We start from the raw sequence: 18,588 nt of genomic DNA, 5'->3' as shown, positions 1-18,588 counted from the left end.
ATTCTGATACAACTTGTAGCTAGCTGGGATGTGTTGGGTGCAGTGTCTGCTGTTAGCTGTGGAGCAGTGGTCTTGAAGGGGTTAGCAACCTCCATTATGATTTTACCTGAATTATTTTGCCTGAAGGAATGTGGGCCTAGCTCTTTATTTTAGGATAAGTTTCATTTCCTTAGCTTGCTCATTATTTTAGGGTAAGTTTCATTTCCTTAGTTTGGTGCCTTTTCTGGGAAATCACGTGTTACATTTCTGTTTCTGCTGTAAGAAAGTGATAATGTACCTCGCCCTCCTGGACATGTATCAAAACTGCAATGCTTAGATAAGTTGTGTATTTACTATAGGCTCATAAGGACATCCAGATGACCAATGGTATGCTTTGTATTAGGACCAATCATGAGTTGTAAAACTGTCTGTAATTAACCTATAGAAACCCCCCCCCTGTAGCATCCCGACATGTATATGAGAATGGTATAAAAGAACTTGCTAGTCCTCATTTGGCCACTTCTGAGGCAGAACTTTTATTGCCCAGGAGTCCTGCATATGCTGAATAAAGATACTTTTGTACTTTCTTCACGTCTCTGGTTTTTGTGGCTGCCCAAGTGACCTTTCAGTCTGGCTGGAAAATGATGGCCCAGCTCCCTCCAGAATGGCAGACAGCTTCAGACAGTTCTACTGGATGAAGCTGCAGTGGAAAATGCTAGTAAGGCGAGTCCTGCAGACTGTGGCAATAGAAGAACAAAAAGCCAATGAAGAGACAATGATGGGAAGGACTAATTTGTTGGAGATGACACTCTGCAACTGTGAATTGGATAGGAGAGGGAGTGGAAGTTATCTAACAAGAGAGGTATTCAGGGTGATAACTGTTCTGCCCTGATAAGAACTTTTGCTCTTGCCATGGATTCTATTTCATCCTCCTCCTCAATTTTTTATATACATTTAGTGAACTCGCTCATTCAACATGGTTTATTTGGAACACCGTGGCGGTAAGACACAATGTGAGCAGTTCAGTAAAAAGCATTCCACAGGACACCCTGAAGTTAGCACCAAATATCCTGGCACTAAATTGTATTCTATAAGGGCACGTATGCAAGTGCTGTTATAGAATACACACAAACATGTAGCCACAATTATTTACCCCATGCCAATAGCTGGTGTAAGTGTGTGCAACGTACAGTATTTGATACATTACACCTGTACAGTGGTACCTTGTATTACGAGCATAATCCGTTCCAGGAGCATGCTCGTAATCCAAAATGCTCGTTTATCAAAGCGAGTTTCCCCATAGCAAATAATGGAAACTCGCTTTGATAGGTTCCCCCCCATGAGAACCGGCATTGCTCCCCCCGAAGGCCCTCCTGCGATCCGGCACCCTCCCCCCGTGATCCGGCACCCTCCCCCCATGATCCGGCACCCCCCCGACGCGATTGGGACCCCCCCGACACAATTGGGCACCCCCCCGCCGCTTCTTACCCTCATCTGGGCACTCTTGAAAATCGGCTTCCTCCTCTGCTGGGCCTTGAGCATCTGCGCATGCTCAAGGCCTGTGAGTTCACGTTCAGAATGTGAACTCGCAGGCCTTGAGCATGCGTCGGGGGGGGGGTGCCGGATCGCTTTGGGGGGGGGTGCCGGATCGTGGGGAAAGGGTGCCAGATTGCGGGGGGGGGGGAAGGGGAGGGGGCTGGATCGTGGGGGGGGGGGCGCTCGTAAATCGAGCCACGCTCGGTTTCCGAGGCACCGATTTTGCAAATGTTTTGCTCGTCTTGCAAACCGGTGCACTCGTAAACTGAGATACCACTGTATCTGGTAGTGTCACTCATTGCCTGCCTAAGCTTCACCATATGAACTCCCCCCTTTCCCAAATGTGCTAAAGTGAATATGAACATATTTTATAGAATTGGGGCTAGTACATATGCGAGAAAGTGCCAATTAGTGGTACCTCTTACCTGTGTATGTGCTAGTATTCTGTAACATATGTGGCTATTTGGCACCTACCTACAGGCATGAATTTATAGAATTGCCTCTAACATGTTTCCCTCACTTGCGACTGTGGATATCCATACTAAATTGCAGGTTTAGGTTTTAATTGCTATGATGTTGTCTCGAAGATGTGAGAAGTTGAAACAGACCTCTACAGAGACGAACGTAGTGCAAATGGGACTAGTCCAGGGTAAATTGGTATTTCAACGCTAAATGAAAAGTGTAAAAAAAAATCTCTAAGTTTTTGAATTACAGGGGTTTTGAATTTTCCAAATCCTGAAATCTTTTCTCCTATGGACCTGTTCTAGAGATATGTGAAGGTAAGTTCTAAAATTTTGTGAAGAAGCTTTGCCTCCTATTGGGAACCTTGTTTATGTACTGGGGTGAAGAGATACTGACAAGGGTTTAAAGAATGTGAGGGAAATGCTTTGGTGATCGAAAAGCTGACAGTCTGGATGTCTCCATTATTTTGAACACACTTAAATCATCCAAAAAATAGGCTGATGTTTGAGCCAGAAAAACATATACATACAAGGAAATTAAATGAAGAGATTATTATTAGGATCTCAAGTGTTCGCTGTTATCTTGCCAATTGGAACAAGTTGCCAATCAAGTGGAGAAGGCTTCCTCCAGGGCAAGACAAATGATGGGGTGTATCCGCAGAGGTTTCGTCAGCAGGAGACCTGAAGTTATGATGCCGTTGTACAGAGCCATGGTGAGGCCTCACTTGGAGTACTGTGTTCAGTTTTGGAGACCACACTACCGAAAGGACATGCTGAGGATCGAGTCGGTTCAGCGAACGGCCACCAGGATGGTCTTGGGGCTCAAGGATCTCACGTATGAAGAAAGATTTAAAAAATTGCGGCTGTACTCACTTGAGGAAAGAAGAGAACGGGGAGATATGATTGAAACATATAAGTACATCACGGGACGCATCGAGTCAGAAGATGATATCTTCTGGCTCAAGGGACCCTCGACCACCAGAGGGCATCCGCTGAAAATCAGGGGAGGGAAGTTTCATGGCGACTCCAGGAAGTACTTCTTCACCGAAAGAGTAGTGGATCATTGGAACAGACTCCCACTCCAGCAGCTTGACGGATTTTAAGAGAAAATAGGATACTCACGTGGGATCTTTAAGGGAGTAAATTCAGGGGAGGGGATACTTGGAATGGGCAGACTTGGTGGGCTATAGCCCGTTTCTGCTGCTTTTTTCTATGTTTCTATGTTTCTAAGTCACGGCATATAACTAGCTTGCGAACTATCACCGGTCCTTTAGTCTCCTATTTTAACATTTCCTTTTTTCTTTTCAATGTATTTTGCTATACTAGTGCTTCAATAGTAACATTATTTTGTTAACATTATGGTACTTAGCTCGGGTATAGATGTTTAGCCCGGCCAGTTGGAAACAATGACGATGGAAGATCTCCGTTTCGCTCACTTTCAAAATGGTAAAGCTTATTCAGGCACAGTGTGGTTTATAAGCACTCGGAAGATCTCAAAGCGTCTTACGCCATTTCCGAGTGCTTATAAGCTTTACCATTTTGAAAGTGAGCGAAACGGAGATCTTCCGTCGTCATTGTTTCCAACTGGCCGGGCTAAACATCTATACCCGAGCTAAGTACCATAATGTTAACAAAATAATGTTACTATTGAAGCACTAGTATAGCAAAATACATTGAAAAGAAAAAAAGGAAATGTTAAAATAGGAGATTAAAGGACCGGTGATAGTTCGCAAGCCAGTTATATGCCTTGACTTGTTCAAATTGGCAAGATAACAGCGAACACTTGAGATCCTAAGAATAATCTCTTTATTTAATTTGCTTGTATCCATTATTTTGAATGCATTATTTTAATACAACATTTGAATTGGTCACATTGTCTTTCCTCAAGATAGGGGACCTATTCTGAGACTGTATTTTAGGAATCATATTCGTGGGTCAACTGATTCACATCTTTCCAGATCTGTCTCAGAAGACACATGCTTGAAGAAAGAAGTTTCTAGAGATATTCCTTAAGGTGCTAGTGCTGGGATAGTCTTTTTTTTAAGTTCATTTTCATTGTAATATATGCATTTTCTGAACCCATCGATAGTGGACAGGAATGGGTAGGAAGTCTTTCCTAAATAATCACAAGGCACAGTGGCCCTGATTTTATCAATGGCGTTTAACTCCTAGGCGCCATTTAGCATGGTTGCCAATCATATGATAGGCACCATTTATAGAATCACACGAAGTGATACCTAAGCATTCTTAAGTACCTGTAAGCGTTGAATCCTTAGGCATGCTGCCATTTAGGCCAGGGTTTTCTTGGCCTAAATGAATGCACCTATGGTAGGGGTATACTGGCACTTAAGTCAATCTACACCCAAACTCCACCCCAAATCTGTCCCTAGCCATGCCTACTTGCTGATAGGCTTCTCGGTGTAGACGCCTACCTCGGAGTGACAGGCGCCTACCAAATAAGGTGCCTACTGGCAAATTATTTTTTAAAATTGTTTTTACCTAGATTTTGCATTTACCTGCATTTTGCATAGATCCAAATATTTTCTGTTTTCACATTTTTATGACATTTATCACCAACTCATTTTTATTAGTGCCATTTACATCACTGTGACCTTTATCACATATCTTTCATACTCTTTGCATGTCAGATATCATTCACAGTTTCACATTTTATCACCACTACTATTCATAACTTACATGTTAATCTTAATGAATATATTTAACACTTAATGTAATTTTGAAAATGAATAAAGAATATTAAAAAAACAAACAAAAAAAACTTACATGCATTCTTAATGTACCCCTCATTATTTATAGGACCCCTGAAGAAGACTTTTTGTCGAAACGTGGACCGTGTTGGGTCCTTTAAGGCTCTTATGTGGATGATTTACTTTTATGTGGATGGAATTATTTTATGTGGATGATTTTAGTGTACCTTTGGAAGTTTGATACTTTCAAATAAAGTCCATTTGGGAACATCGTCACTCCACAGAGTTTTTTTGGTTTTACCTAGATCTGCATTTATAGAATCTGGACCAGTGTGCTTAAAGTAGGAGAAGCAAGAGGTCAAAAAACTTCACAAAATACAGTCACAAAAAGTTGAGTATTTGCTAAAAACTTAGCAAATACTCAACTTTTTGTGACTGCATTTTGTTAACCACTTTGTCTGGAGATGGAGTGATGTTTAATTGTTTATGACACTGCAGAGATGCTTTGTTGTATGTTTTGCTTGGTTTCTGTGATTTGTATTATGTATGGTAATTTGGGGAACCACCTGGGCTTAGGCAGTGCATATATTTTTTAAAAATAAGTAAATCAAATGATCCCATCTATAGGAGAAGCAAGGAGAGTGGAGATGCTGCTAGTTCTATAATCCAACATGTGAAGAAGGACTGGAACCCAAAAAGCACTGAGGCTACCAGCGCTGGGAATCTGTGTGATGGGAGGATAAGAGCAAAGACCTGGGTGTATCCTTCCTGTCTATCCCAGAGAGACTGAGCATGTGGTGACTGAGGGGAGAAAGAGCCCTAGAAACGGGGAGAAGGAATGTGTGGGAATACGACATTGGTGTCAAGAAAAGGAACTGTAGAAGGCATATCAAATACCTTATTACTGAAAAGCATCTATCACATGCATATTCACTATGGATATTGTGAAAACCAGACTGGCTGTGGGGTAAGTAGAGAAACATTGCTTCAGGACAAAAATTTCAGATGCTGATAGGAAATATAAAGAAAATCATGGCAAAATATCACAGAATTTTTTTTAAATCTCAACAGAATAAAAAACTAAAACCTCAATGATTTAAATGCACAAAAGGGGAGGGAATAGTCAACAGGGTGACCTGTCAAATGCATGCATGACAACTGCGCCCTGACAAATGTGCCCTGACAATTGCGTGCACGACAAATGCGTGCACTGAATAGGAGGTGACATGTCAAATGTGCCCCGACAATTACGCTCCATACTGCCCCGATCACAATCCACAGTGGATACTATTTTGTCTTTTTGAGGGTTACAAAGTAACTCTCTTTTTTGAGGGGTGGAGGTGGGGGTGGGTGTGGGTGACCCCCCCCACACTACACTTAAAAGATTCATTTGGTATCTAGTGTTAGGGTAAGGTTTAGATAATGATTATGGGAACCCTTTACATAAGTGGACATCTGGAAGTCCCTGATTTGCTCGACTCCACAGGCCCCGTCCCTTGGGAGGGGCTTGAGGCCCTCAGGCTCCTCAAGCCCCTCCCAAGGGACGGGGCCTGAGGAGTCTGAGCAAATCAGGGCCTTCCAGATATCGACTTATGGCAGATTCAGATTGGTGTGTGCATTTCACGGGGCACAATTGTCGTGCGTCCACTTGTCTGTGTGCACAAATGTCAAGCATGGATTTGTCGGTGTGCTAGTCAACAGTCATAATTAAAAAAATAAAAAAGAGGCAACTGGCATTATGTATATATGTTTATGTATACAACCCCAAATATGACAAGAATAACAATCTCCAACTTTTAATATCAGTTGAATTGTTCATGAAAAATGATTCCCTCCATATTGAATGAGTACAACCAAAAGAGGCCAGCTCAGCTGCTCAATCAGATGAATCAATATAGAAGAGCAAATGGGAAAACAAATAATAAAAGTCAAACAGCTTGATGTCAAATCTCCAAAAACGAACAGGTTAGAATGTGCACTATTACTTTTATTGTTGTTTTCCCCTTATGCTCTTCTCTAATGATCCATATTAAAACTGGCTCTAATCAGAACCTTCAAACAAAAATCAGTCCCAACAAAAACAAGTATTTCTGAAGGTTCATACCCCACCCCCCTACATTTTAATCTAGGCCATCCTACTCAAGTCAAGGTAAACTCTAAGGTCCTGATTCTATAAATGGCACTTAACTTCTAGGTACCATTTTCAATCATCTGCTAGGCACCATTTATAGAGTCATGCCTAGCAGTGCCTAACTGGTCTTAAGTGTTGAAACCTTAGGCACACTTCCATTTAGGCCAAGGTTTTATTGGCCTAAATGAAAGTGCCTAAGTCAATCCATGTCCAAAGTCTACCCCTAACCAAGCCTACTTTCTATTTGACAAATTCATAGCCTAAACAGATGACCCTCTCTCACTATGATATTTCCCCTTTTCAATCCTGATGTAATTTCTCATGAAACTCCTATTTCTTATGTAACATTTCTCCTCTTGCATTCTGTAATTTGCTGATTGTCCAGCCTTCTTTCGATGTGAACCGCCTAGAAGTCATTTGACTATGGCGGTATAGAAAAATAAAGTTATTATTATTATTATTATTCTAGTAGGCATTTTGGAGTAGATGTCTACCTCGAAATGGTAGGCACCTACGAAGTTATTTATTTATTTTTTATAAATCCTTATTGATTTTTAATCTAAAACAGTGTCATACAAATGATCACAACAATAGGTATTACATACATTACACTAATATCTGTACAGGTAACATATATATCTTTCAAGATTTTAAGTAATCCTTCATATAATAATAACCTAATATAGCTTATTATATAATATAAATAAAGAATAAAGTTACCCAAATGTCCCCATCAATATTTATTACCCTCCCTCCAATCTCCCACCCCCATGGATGTGTAAAGGTAAATGAACAAAGGAAAGATAAGAAATATAAATTATTATAACTTTACAAATTTAGTCAATGGGCTCCAAACTTTATTAAATACACCACTAAATCCCCTACACTCTGCATTAATTCTTTTATATCTGTAAGCGGTGCACACATTCACCCACCAAAAAGTATAACTTATTCTATCATGGTTCTTCCAATTACTTGTTATCAATTGAATAGCTATACCTGTCATAATCATAAATAGTCAACTCTTATATTTATCTAGAGAGAGTTTCCCTTGTAATATCGTTCCACAAATTATAGCCTCATATGATAATGGAATGTTCGAATCCAAAACTAAATTTATTTGTTCCCAAAATGACTTCCAAAATATAAATATAAACGGACAAAAATATAGCAGATGATCCAAAGTCCCTATATCAATATGACAATGCCAGCATCTACTAGACTTAGAGCTATCTATTTTATTTAATTGAACCCGGGTCCAAAAAATCCTATATAATAAAAATAACCATGTTTGCCTCATAGATGCTGACGCTGTACATTTCAATCTCTAAGTCCAAATTCGTGGCCTACCAAGTTATTTAATTTTTTAATTGTTTTTAATGACATTTTAATTAAAGTCACTGATTACGTCTAATTGAATAATTAAGTTAGGTGCCTAAATCAGCTAAGCATGCCGTTTATAGAATCTGGACCTGCTTGTAGCATGGAGCATCTCTTTCTAATTCCAAACAAAAAACCATCCTCTGCCACTTCTCTTATAATCTTAATGTGTGGCAAGGCATCTGCATCATCACCAGCCACCAACTCTTTCAAGAAAAGGGGAAGAAATTTTACTTTGAACTGAGGGAAATGTCAGATTTGGATATTGCAGCAGATGTTCTCTCTCCTATAGCTTTAGCTTCCATGACTGCACAAGAGTTGATAGGACCTGGTAGAAGAGTGTCTATGGGAGACATAGGCCAGAATCACTAATTTTCTTGCTATATTGCAGCATTCATACTGGCTGCAGTACTTAGCAGAGCTGAGTTACACATCCACCTTTTCATTTAATTTCATAACATAACATCGTATTTCTATACTGCATAACCATAAGTTCAATGCGGTTTACAAAAATTACATAATCTACAAGAAAGAGCCATAGATAACTACCAGAGAAGTACTTAGGGAACATAAGAATACCCTTACTGGGTCAGACCAATAGTCCATCAAGCCCAGTAGCCCGTTCTCATGGTGGCCAATCCAGGTCATTAGTACCTGGCCAAAATCCAAGGTGTAGCAATATTCCATGCTACCAATAGAGGGCAAGCAGTGGCTTCCCCCATGTCTTTCTCAATAACAGACTATGGGCTTTTCCTCTAGGAACTTGGCCAAACCTTTCTTAAAACCAGCTACGCTATCCGCTTTTACCACATCCTCTGGCAACGTGTTCCAGAGCTTAACTATTCTCTGAGTGAAAAAAAATTTCTCCTATTGGTTTTAAAAGTATTTCCGTGTAACTTTATCGAGTTTCCCCCTAATCTTTTGACAGAGCGAAAAATCGATCCACTTGTACCCGTTCTACTCCACTCAGGATTTTGTAGAATTCAATCATATCTCCCCTCAGCCATCTCTTTTCCAAGCTGAAGAGCCCTAACCGTTTTAGCGCTTTCCTCATACGTGAGGAGTTCTATCCCCTTTACCATCTTGGTCGCTCTTCTTTGAACCTTTTCTAGTACCGCTACATCTTTCTTGAGATAAGGAGACCAGAATTGAACGCAATACTCCAAATGAGATCGCACCATGGAGCGATATAGGGGCATTATGACATTCTTAGTCTTGTTAACCATCCCTTTTTTAATAATTCATAGCATCCTGTTAGCTTTTTTGGCTGCCGCTGCACATTGGGCGGAATGTTTCATCGTATTGTCTACAATGATACCCAGATCCTTTTCTTGGGCGCTAACCCCCAAGGGAAAAGATAAGACTTCAATTGTTTCCTAAAGTGTTCATAAGAGTGAGAAGTAATTAACAGTGAACGAAAGTCTTTGTCATGAAAAGCTGCTTGAAATGAAAGCACTGGTATTTCACAGTAAGACATGTACAGAAAACAAACATAATTAAAACAGCTATCCATCTTCTCACCCTACAGCATTCAGAACAAGTGAAAACAGGGGTGTCAGGTCAAAAGCGCACCGGGACAAAGGCGCACGCAGACAATTGAGCGCAGCGCGGAGGCGCGCACCGCTGAAAATTACTGTTTTTAGGGCTCCGACGGGGGTGTGTGTGGGGGGGAACCCCCCCACTTTACTTATTAGAGATCGCGCCGCATTGTGGGGGATTGTAACCCCCCACATTTTACTGAAAACTTCACTTTTTCCCTGTTTTTAGGGAAAAAGTTAAGTTTACAGTAAAATGTGGAGGGTTACAACCCCCTCAAACCCCCCACAACGCCGGCGCGATCTCTATTAAGTAAACTGGGGGGGCTCCCCAACAAAACCCCCCGTCGGAGCCCCTAAAAACAGTAATTTTCTTTGGCGCGCACCTCCGTCTTGCGCTCAGTTGTTGGTGCGCGCCTTTGTCTTTCACGGGGTTGTCTATGAACCAAAACAGGTTATAGGGCCCTTTACTAAACCGCCCTAAAAAGGTGGCCTATGGTGTGTCTAGTGTGTGGGTTTTCCGTGCATTGAGGCCACTTTTAGCTATAAAATGGTTGCATATACCATGTTTGTTATAATGACCATATGCTAATTTTCCCAATGGCGTGTGAGTCCTTAATACCTATTGTCTAAGGTGGTAAGGGTTCCCGCATTAACCACGCACTAATCGGTTAGCATGTTAAGACTAATTAGCATAGTCACACCCACTCTCTACCCCCAAACATGCCCCCTAGGCTAAAAAATAAATTTTACTTTTTAGCATGTGGGTAGAGCGCGCCCATGCAAAAACTATCACAGAACACTTGAGTGCCCCCCCAAGGTAGTGCTTTTGTACGTATGGTAAGCATACACTAGTGCTTACTGCAGCTTAGTAAAAGGGGGCTTAAGTCTTTTCTCCTTATATATATATCCTCTGGAAGTGAACTCCACATTTGTGATCCACTGACAGAGCAAAACATGAGACTGTACGGAACTTTTATGAACTACAGATACTGAAGAAAGACTCAGGAAAGAAAAAAAAAAAAATTACATGAACGTTTTGGGCTGCACACCCTAAAAAGATTTTACAAATCAATGGCAAACTCATGTTATTTAGTTTGTGACAAGTCACACCTACATAATATTTATTCACTTACATTTTGCATTTGCTCAGCTATCATGGTATTTAGAAAATGCATTTCTTTTCTCTGCTTCAAGATTCTGTATGTGAACTGAGTATGAACTCAGAACAGAAGCAAGTGGGCACATAAAGTCAAAAAGCATTCTTAATATCCCTGCGGAAAAGTGGTTTAGCAGTTGGAATAGTAAGATAAACAGCTGTGGCTTACCCTTAAATTTCGCTCATAATGGTTGCTTTCTTTGTCAAAATCTATGTCATAGCCGTTTACAGACCAAATAAATGTTAGATCCAAAGTGGGATCGTGGAATGCCTGGCACTGCATGGTGGCATTTTCACCAACCGTCACATCAGCGTTCAGTGGCGCCAAGGTGATTTTTGTGGCAGCTGTAGATTTTAAGAAAAGAAAAAGTCAAATCAGGCCAGAGAAACACCAAGCAACAGATATAGTCTAGTACTTCTAGTACTTGTTTGATTAAGTACTAGTGTTAATGAAATCTTATCTGGACCTCTCTGTTGGCCATGAGATAACACAATAAGAACAGTTCTATAAACTTGGCACTAATATTTGCATAAATGCTAAGCATGTACATGTTTAGAATACTAGCATATATGTGCTTATGTGTGCACAATATACCACCTAAGTGCTATTCCATGAGTGCTCACCTATTTTGCACATCAAGCATTTGCAAGGGAGGGGCTACCCATGGGTGGGCCATAAGTGGAGATCTCACTCACATTTAAGTTACAAGCATCACTGCCATATTTAGGCACTTATATTCACAGGAGCTTTATGGCTGGTGTAACTTCTGGCAGGGCTGCCAAGAGAGGGGATAGGAGGTTACCAAGAGAGCACTGATCATAGAAATGGCATCTTATTCCTGCATCACCTTCCCCTCCTTACTTTGACAAGCCTGTCTCTGAAGGGGTAACAGGCAGTGGCGGCAACGACTTTCACACGTTGCCAGCAGCTGTCCAGGAAACTTCCCCTCTGCCGTTAGGAAGTTAAACGAGAGGGGGTAGAACACAGCAGTGGAGAGGTTATCTGGTTAGTTGGAGAGTTGCTGTTGGTGGAAGAGAGGCAGGGTGCGGGCCAGACCCAACATTGTTTGCCCAGTACAAGCTTTGTCTCTTGGTGGCCCTGAATGTGGGTGTCTAGATTTTAGGTGCACTAATACCGGGTTATACATGCATTCTATAATGGATCCTAGGCATCTTTGTTTTGTTCTTGAATAGGATCCTACCATGTAGCCTCAAGGCATCTAAATGGAAGTATCCAACTATAGAATTATCCTCCAAGCGCACATACCTTTAGTCTATTTCCTTCCAAAGGCGCAGTTCACAAGGAAACAGCCTTGGAAGATTAAAGGCAGACATGGTAAATACAAGAACATTTTTCTTGACCATTCTAGCTGAGTCAGTAGAAGAAAGTTTGCAATATGGCATCAAGTTATCATCATTGTGATGCCAATAAGTAAATAACTAGAAGAACATTGCTACATCTGTATGATGCTGAGTGTCAACAAGACATGGAACAGAAAGTAAGCTAACCAGAAAGGCATACTAAAAAGATGCTAGCACAAAATTTTAGCAGATGCCTTCGTATAGAGGTAAAGTTCTCAGCCCAACCAAGAACGGAATGATGTGGAGCCATGAAACTTACAAGTTATTCCACATATTCATCCCTAAGTTCGACATATTTGGCACATCGTGTCTGAAGTTTCTGTAACCCTTCCAAAAAATACTCTGATGTCTGATCACTGAACTATTGCTTCGCTGCTGCCTGCAATCACCTACGAATCACTCAAAAATGGTTGCCCTTTCAAACTCTTTTTAATGTTTGGAAACAGAAAATAGTCAGATGAAGTAAGATCTGGTGAGTAGGATGGCTGGCCAAAGCACTGAAAACCCAACTGTGTCAAAACATCCATCGTTTTGCCAGTCTTGTGAGCGGGTGCATTGTCTTGCAAAAATAAAACTCCTTTAATTGGCACAGCAAGTTACAGCAGTATTCTGTATTAACTGTTTGGCCCCTTGAAATATAGTCAGTCATTACACCTTCCTGATCCCAAAACATTGTGGCCATGATCTTTCCTGCTGACTTTTGGGTCTTGAATTTCCTTGGCTTTGGAGAACCTGAGTGCTGCCATTGAATGGACCGTTGTTTTGTCTCACGATCATAGTGGTATAACCATATAACATTATCAATAACTAGTCGTTCCATATCAGTTAATGCATCAACATATTTTGAAATTTGTTAGCGAGGTTCCCTATCTATTTTTAATCAAATATGCTTACAACTTGCTGAGAGGCATCTGCTATAGAAACAACAACACTTCAAAATATCAAGAGTCCTATGAAGGCCTGATTACATCAAATGAGGGGCAAAATTCACTAACAATCGTATGAAAACTCAAAAGCTTGAGATGGGGTAAAGCAGCACCAACATTTACAGAAACATCCTAAGGCAATGAGAGAAGGGTAAAGTGCCATGAGCATTAGAATAAAGACCCCAGTGTTGAACAAAGGACCACCAATAGGGTTAGGTTAAGGTTGCAGTTTTCTGAGGAACTTATCCTATTAGAAGAGTGTAGCAAGGAGTATTTGAATGATTCTGTAGCCAGTTTTGCCCAGAAGTGATCGATGACTAGAACCTACTTTTTGTCAAAATGATCACACGAAAAGATTTAGATCAGTCTAAGTCCAAAAGCTCGTAACATCCACTAGAGTTCATGGCTGTGAGATGAATGCTTTTATACTAGAAAGGGGGAATTCTATAAATGGTGTCTACTGATTTTCACGCAGAGCTTAATTTTTTTTTAATTGGCTTAATTGGCGTTGTAATTGACCACACCATTAAAACCTAAAAAAAAAAAAAAGATTAATGCTCAGGAAGTGGAAATGCCCCGGTGGGATCGGTAGTGAGCTACCTCTTCACAGTACCACCTCTGTCGGCCGGCTGCTGTCACTGCTGCTTTTTGAGCAGGCCCACAGTTACATCGGATCTCATAGCGGGGAATCGATCGGAGGGAGAGAGGTCAGACCCATGTGGGGGAGGAGGTGACAGGAACAGGGGCAGAATGTAAGGTTTGTGCAGAATTCTGCTCGGATGGGGAATTCTGTGCAAATTCTGCCAGGAGTACTAGTTGCACCAAAAGCATATCCACAACATGTTAACATGCTCCCTAGCCATTTGGATGAACTGTGGCGTGAAACAGCCAAATTCTGAGTTTCCAAAATCTGGATTGGGACATTTTTAGCAGATGGATGTTTTCTTAGGCATTTGAAGATGTCAATCTGCTTTGAAAATGAGCATTTCTATGTCCTTGTATGAACTATTATTTACTAAGGCCCATCCTATATAATAAAACGCTAGCCGCGCATGCGCACTCAGACCTGCGTGATCTGTGATCCCTGATCTGTGATCCGTAGGTCCGTGGTCAGAGTGCGTATGCGGCGGCCAGATCGGGAAAGCACAGCTGGGGACTCCCCCCTCCCGCCCTCACTTACCGCCAAAACCACCACCGCCAAAGCCTCCTCCTTCTCGCCGGCTCACCCACGTTTAAATTGAGAAAAGCGCTGCTTCGCGCTAACGCTGGCTTTGCCGTCTTCTGTCCACTGCGGCCCGCCCTCTCTGACTACTTCCTGTTTCTGCTAGGGTTGGCCGCAGTGGATAGAAGACTCCGAAGCCAGCGGTAGCGCGGTGCAGCGCTTTTCTCACAATTTAAATGTGGCGGCTGGGAAGGGAGTGGCGGGAAATACTGCTTCTGCACAGGGAAGTGTGTATGGTGGGGGAAATGCTGTTTCTGGACAGGGAAGGCCAGGAAATGCTGCTGTTGCACAGGGAAGGGTGGGAAATGCTGCTTCTACACAGGATAGTGTGTGTGTGTGGGGGGGGGGAAATGCTGCTTCTGCACAGGGAAGACCAGGAAATACTGCTGTTGCACAGGGAAGGGTGGGAAATGTTGCTATATTCTAGCACCCGTTAATGTAACGGGCTTAAACACTAAGGCCCTGATTCTCTAAAGTGCATCCCGATTTTAGGCGTCCTACAGCTGTCTAATCAGCCAATCGGGATGCACGTTTAAAAAAAAAAAAAATGCTTCCCAGGCAAGCCTGAAGGCACCTCCGGGAGCCTAGGGAGACCCGCAAGCTGCCTAAGCTCGTCTAAGGGCTTTAGGCGGGCCTTAGGCTGAACCTAGGCGGCCCTACGTGTCTCCCTAGTAGAGGAGAAGCTTAAAATGTAGGCCAGCAAAATGCTGGTCTACATTGTAAGTAGACGCGGCCGCTATACTTATCGCGGCAAGGGATCTCTCTCTGCCGCTATAAGTATAGCGGGCCGTGGCCCCCTGACCAGGAGGGTGCCCAAACCCTCTGCCCGAAGACGCACCTCCCCCCCCGACACTACCGACCGCCCCCCCCCCAACACTACCGACCGCCCCCCCCCCCGACATTACCGATCCCCCCCCGACAATATCGATAGCTGGCAGGAGGGTGCCCAATCCCTCCTGCCCGAAGACGCACCCCCCCTGGCGCTAACCCCCCCAAACCTCCACTCCACCAAACCTGTTCTTAGAAGGGTCTTTCACGTCTTGAGCCGGCAGGCACGCCTCGTCGAAATGAAGCGGGCCCGCCCCTTCCCGGCCCATCCCGCTGAAGCCTAAGGCCTGATTGGCCCAGGCTCTAGAAGCCTGGACCAATCAGGCCTTAGGCATAGCGGGTCCGCCCATCCCCACTTAATCTAAGGCCTGATTGGCCAATCAGACCTTAGACTTAGTAAGGATGGGCGGACCCGCTATTCCTAAGGCCTGATTGGTCCAGGCTTCTAGAGCCTGGGCCAATCAGGCCTTAGGCTTCGGCGGGATGGGCCGGGAAGGGGCGGGCCCGCCTCATTTCGACGAGGCGTGCCTGCTTGCTCGACGTGCAAGACCCATCTGTAAGAACAGGTTTGGTGGAGTGGGGGTTGTTAGCGCCGGGGGGGGGTGCGTCTTCGGGCAGGAGGGATTGGGCACCCTCCTGCCAGCGACCGATATTGTCGGGGGGGGGTGCGATCGGTAGTGTCGGGGAGGGGGGTGCGTCTTCGGGCAGGAGGGATTGGGCACCCTCCTGCCAGCGACCGATATTGTCGGGGGGGTGTGATCGGTAGTGTCGGGGAGGGGGGTGCGTCTTCGGGCAGGAGGGATTGGGCACCCTCCTGCCAGCGACCGATATTGTCGGGGGGGGGGGCGGTCAGTAGTGTCGGGGAGGGGGGGGCGTCTTCGGGCAGGAGGGTTTGGGCACCCTCCTGCCAGTGATCGGTCAGGGGGCCACGGCCCGCTATACTTATAGCGGCAGAGAGATCCCTTGCCGCGATAAGTGTAGCGGGCCGTGTCTAATCTAACCCGATTCTCTAACCCGCGTCTGTAACATGGACGCCGGTTACAGAATGGGGGTTTAGTTTAGGCCGATTCTGAATAGGACGCCTCTCCCGGGCGTCCTATACAGAATCAGGGCCTAGGTGTCTTGCGGGCCTCGCCTTCAATATAGGCGGCCTGCCTGGGGAGCATTTTTTTTAAAAAAACGTGCATCCCGATTGGCTGATTAGACAGCTGTAGGACGCCTACAGCTGCCTAAAATCGGGACGCACTTTTAGAGAATCAGGGCCTAATACTCTATAAACGGCACCTTAAGTTAGGTGCCCTACTGGTGCCTAACTTAAATGGCAAAGCTATTTAAAATGATTTAAAATTTGTTTATAAACACAAATGTAGGCACCTAGAGGTGACTACAAAACAGGCACCTAGATCATGCTTATGAGGACACCTTGGAACGCTTAAGTTCAAAGTAGACATGACTAATGCAAAAAAAACGACCTTAGTCATCCTTAGGCGTCTCCATAGACAAGATTCACATCAAACAAAGGCGCCAAAAATGTAGGCTTCGAAAACCCTGGCCTACACTTCTGGAGCCTTTGTTTGAGGTAGGCACGATTCTACAAACAGTGCCGTTGCGTGATTGATATGTGGTCGTCAGCCATTGTTTAGGAGGCCACCAATACCGGCGCCATTTGTAGAATCTGACCCTTAGGGCTCCTTTTATGAAAGCACGTTAGCAGTTTAACACATGTAATAGCGTACGCTAAACCGCCGGCCGTGCTAGCCGCTACCGTCTCCTCTTGAGCAGGCGGTAGTTTTTCAGCTAGCGCGGGGGTTAGCGTGTGATTAAAAGTCACCTGCGCTAAAGCCGTTAATATGGCTTCGTATAAGGAGCCCTTAGTATTTGTTGCTGTTTTGAGTTGCATGTTAACCACTAAAATATTTAGTTAAAAAGTTAGTTTAAAAGTCAATTATGTAATTATAACTATGAGGTCCTTTTACTAAGGTGCACTAGTTGTTTTAGCACACGCTAAACGCTAACGCGTCCATAGACTATAATTGGCGCATTAGCATTTAGTGTGCACTAATATTTAGCGCATGCTAAAAATACTAGCGCGCCTTAGTAAAAAGACCCCTGCTATAAATTACACTTACAATCTATAATTTGAATTTAACATATTAAAACAGCTTAGGTCTTACCTGTTACAGAAAGCACACTGGTACTGTTAGCTTTGCCTCGGTCATTTTCTGCAAAACAGGTGTAGCTGCCTTCATCCATCTTCGTTATATTAAAAATTTCTAGTGTACCATCATCCCAAATAGATACCCTAAAAAAACAGAGAAATAAAAAATTTCAATACTTGGACAAAAGTAAGTCAAATGTTACACAGTAGGGGAAATTCTATAAATGATGCTCAAAATTCAGAAGTATATATAAAAATAACAAATCCATTTTGTACCAATTATAAATTTTGAGGTTGATAAATAAAAGTACTTAAGTGGTCAGTATTGAGCCACTGCATGAGTGCTTTCATTTGAATTTCCAGTACTTAAGTATTGAGCTCGCTGCATTGTAATTTCCTAGGGTGCACAACAAATTGATTTTAGCCATATCAACATACCGTATTTTCACGCATATAACGCGCGTGATATACACGATTTTACAAACCGTGCATAACCATGCGCATTATACGCGTGAGCGCATTTTACAACTTTTTTTTTACATAGTTCCCCCCCCGACGCCCGATTCATCAACCGGAAGGACTGCTCGCACCCCCACCCCGAAGGACCGCTCGCACCCCCACCCCGAAAGACCGCTCGCACCCCCACCCGAAGGACCGCTCGCACCCCCACAGCCTCCTCCCCCTCCCGCATGGAGAAGCTACCTTGTTTCCGGATGCCAGTGAGCCCAGCTGCTTCCTCTGCTGGCGGTACTGCCCCTTCGCTGAGCCCTGCGCTGCGCTGCTTCCTCTTCCGGCGGTCCCGCCCTTTCTCTGACCTCAGAGAAAGGGCGGGACCGCTGGAAGAGGAAGTAGCATAGCGCAGGGCTCAGAGAATGGGCAGGACCGCCGGCAGAGGAAGCAGCTTGGCTCACTGGCATCCGGAAATAAGGTAGACAGCTTCTCCATGCGGGAGGGGGAGGGGGAGAGGCTGTGGGGGTGCAAGCGGTCCTTCGGGTGGGGGTGCGAGCGGTCCTTCGGGGGGGGGGTGCGAGCGGTCCTTCGGGGTGGGGGTGCGAGCAGTCCTTCCGGTTGATGAATCGGGCGTCGGGGGGGAACTATGTAAAAAAAAAGTTGTAAAACGCGCTCACGCGTATAATGCGCATGGTTATGCATGGTTTGTAAAATCGTGTATAACACGCACGTTATATGCGTGAAAATACGGTA

General features: G+C 43.7%; 1 protein-coding gene across 1 annotated transcript in view; it reads right to left on the bottom strand.

Annotated features, from left to right (window-relative positions):
* The window catches only part of CNTN1 (contactin 1), a 222,781-nt gene that overhangs the window by 93,230 nt on the left and 110,963 nt on the right, over positions 1–18,588 (bottom strand). The window contains exons 11-12 of the mRNA XM_033959145.1: positions 17,402–17,529; positions 11,059–11,234 (exon numbers count right to left, since the gene is read on the bottom strand). Coding sequence (XP_033815036.1) covers positions 11,059–11,234; positions 17,402–17,529 — 304 coding nt within the window. The remainder of the gene's footprint in view (positions 1–11,058; positions 11,235–17,401; positions 17,530–18,588) is intronic.

Source organism: Geotrypetes seraphini, chromosome 9 (genome assembly GCF_902459505.1).
Source record: "Geotrypetes seraphini chromosome 9, aGeoSer1.1, whole genome shotgun sequence".
Lineage (NCBI taxonomy): Eukaryota > Metazoa > Chordata > Amphibia > Gymnophiona > Dermophiidae > Geotrypetes > Geotrypetes seraphini.
Note: the sequence above shows the minus strand (reverse complement) of the source record. Positions and strands in the feature narration are given on the sequence as shown.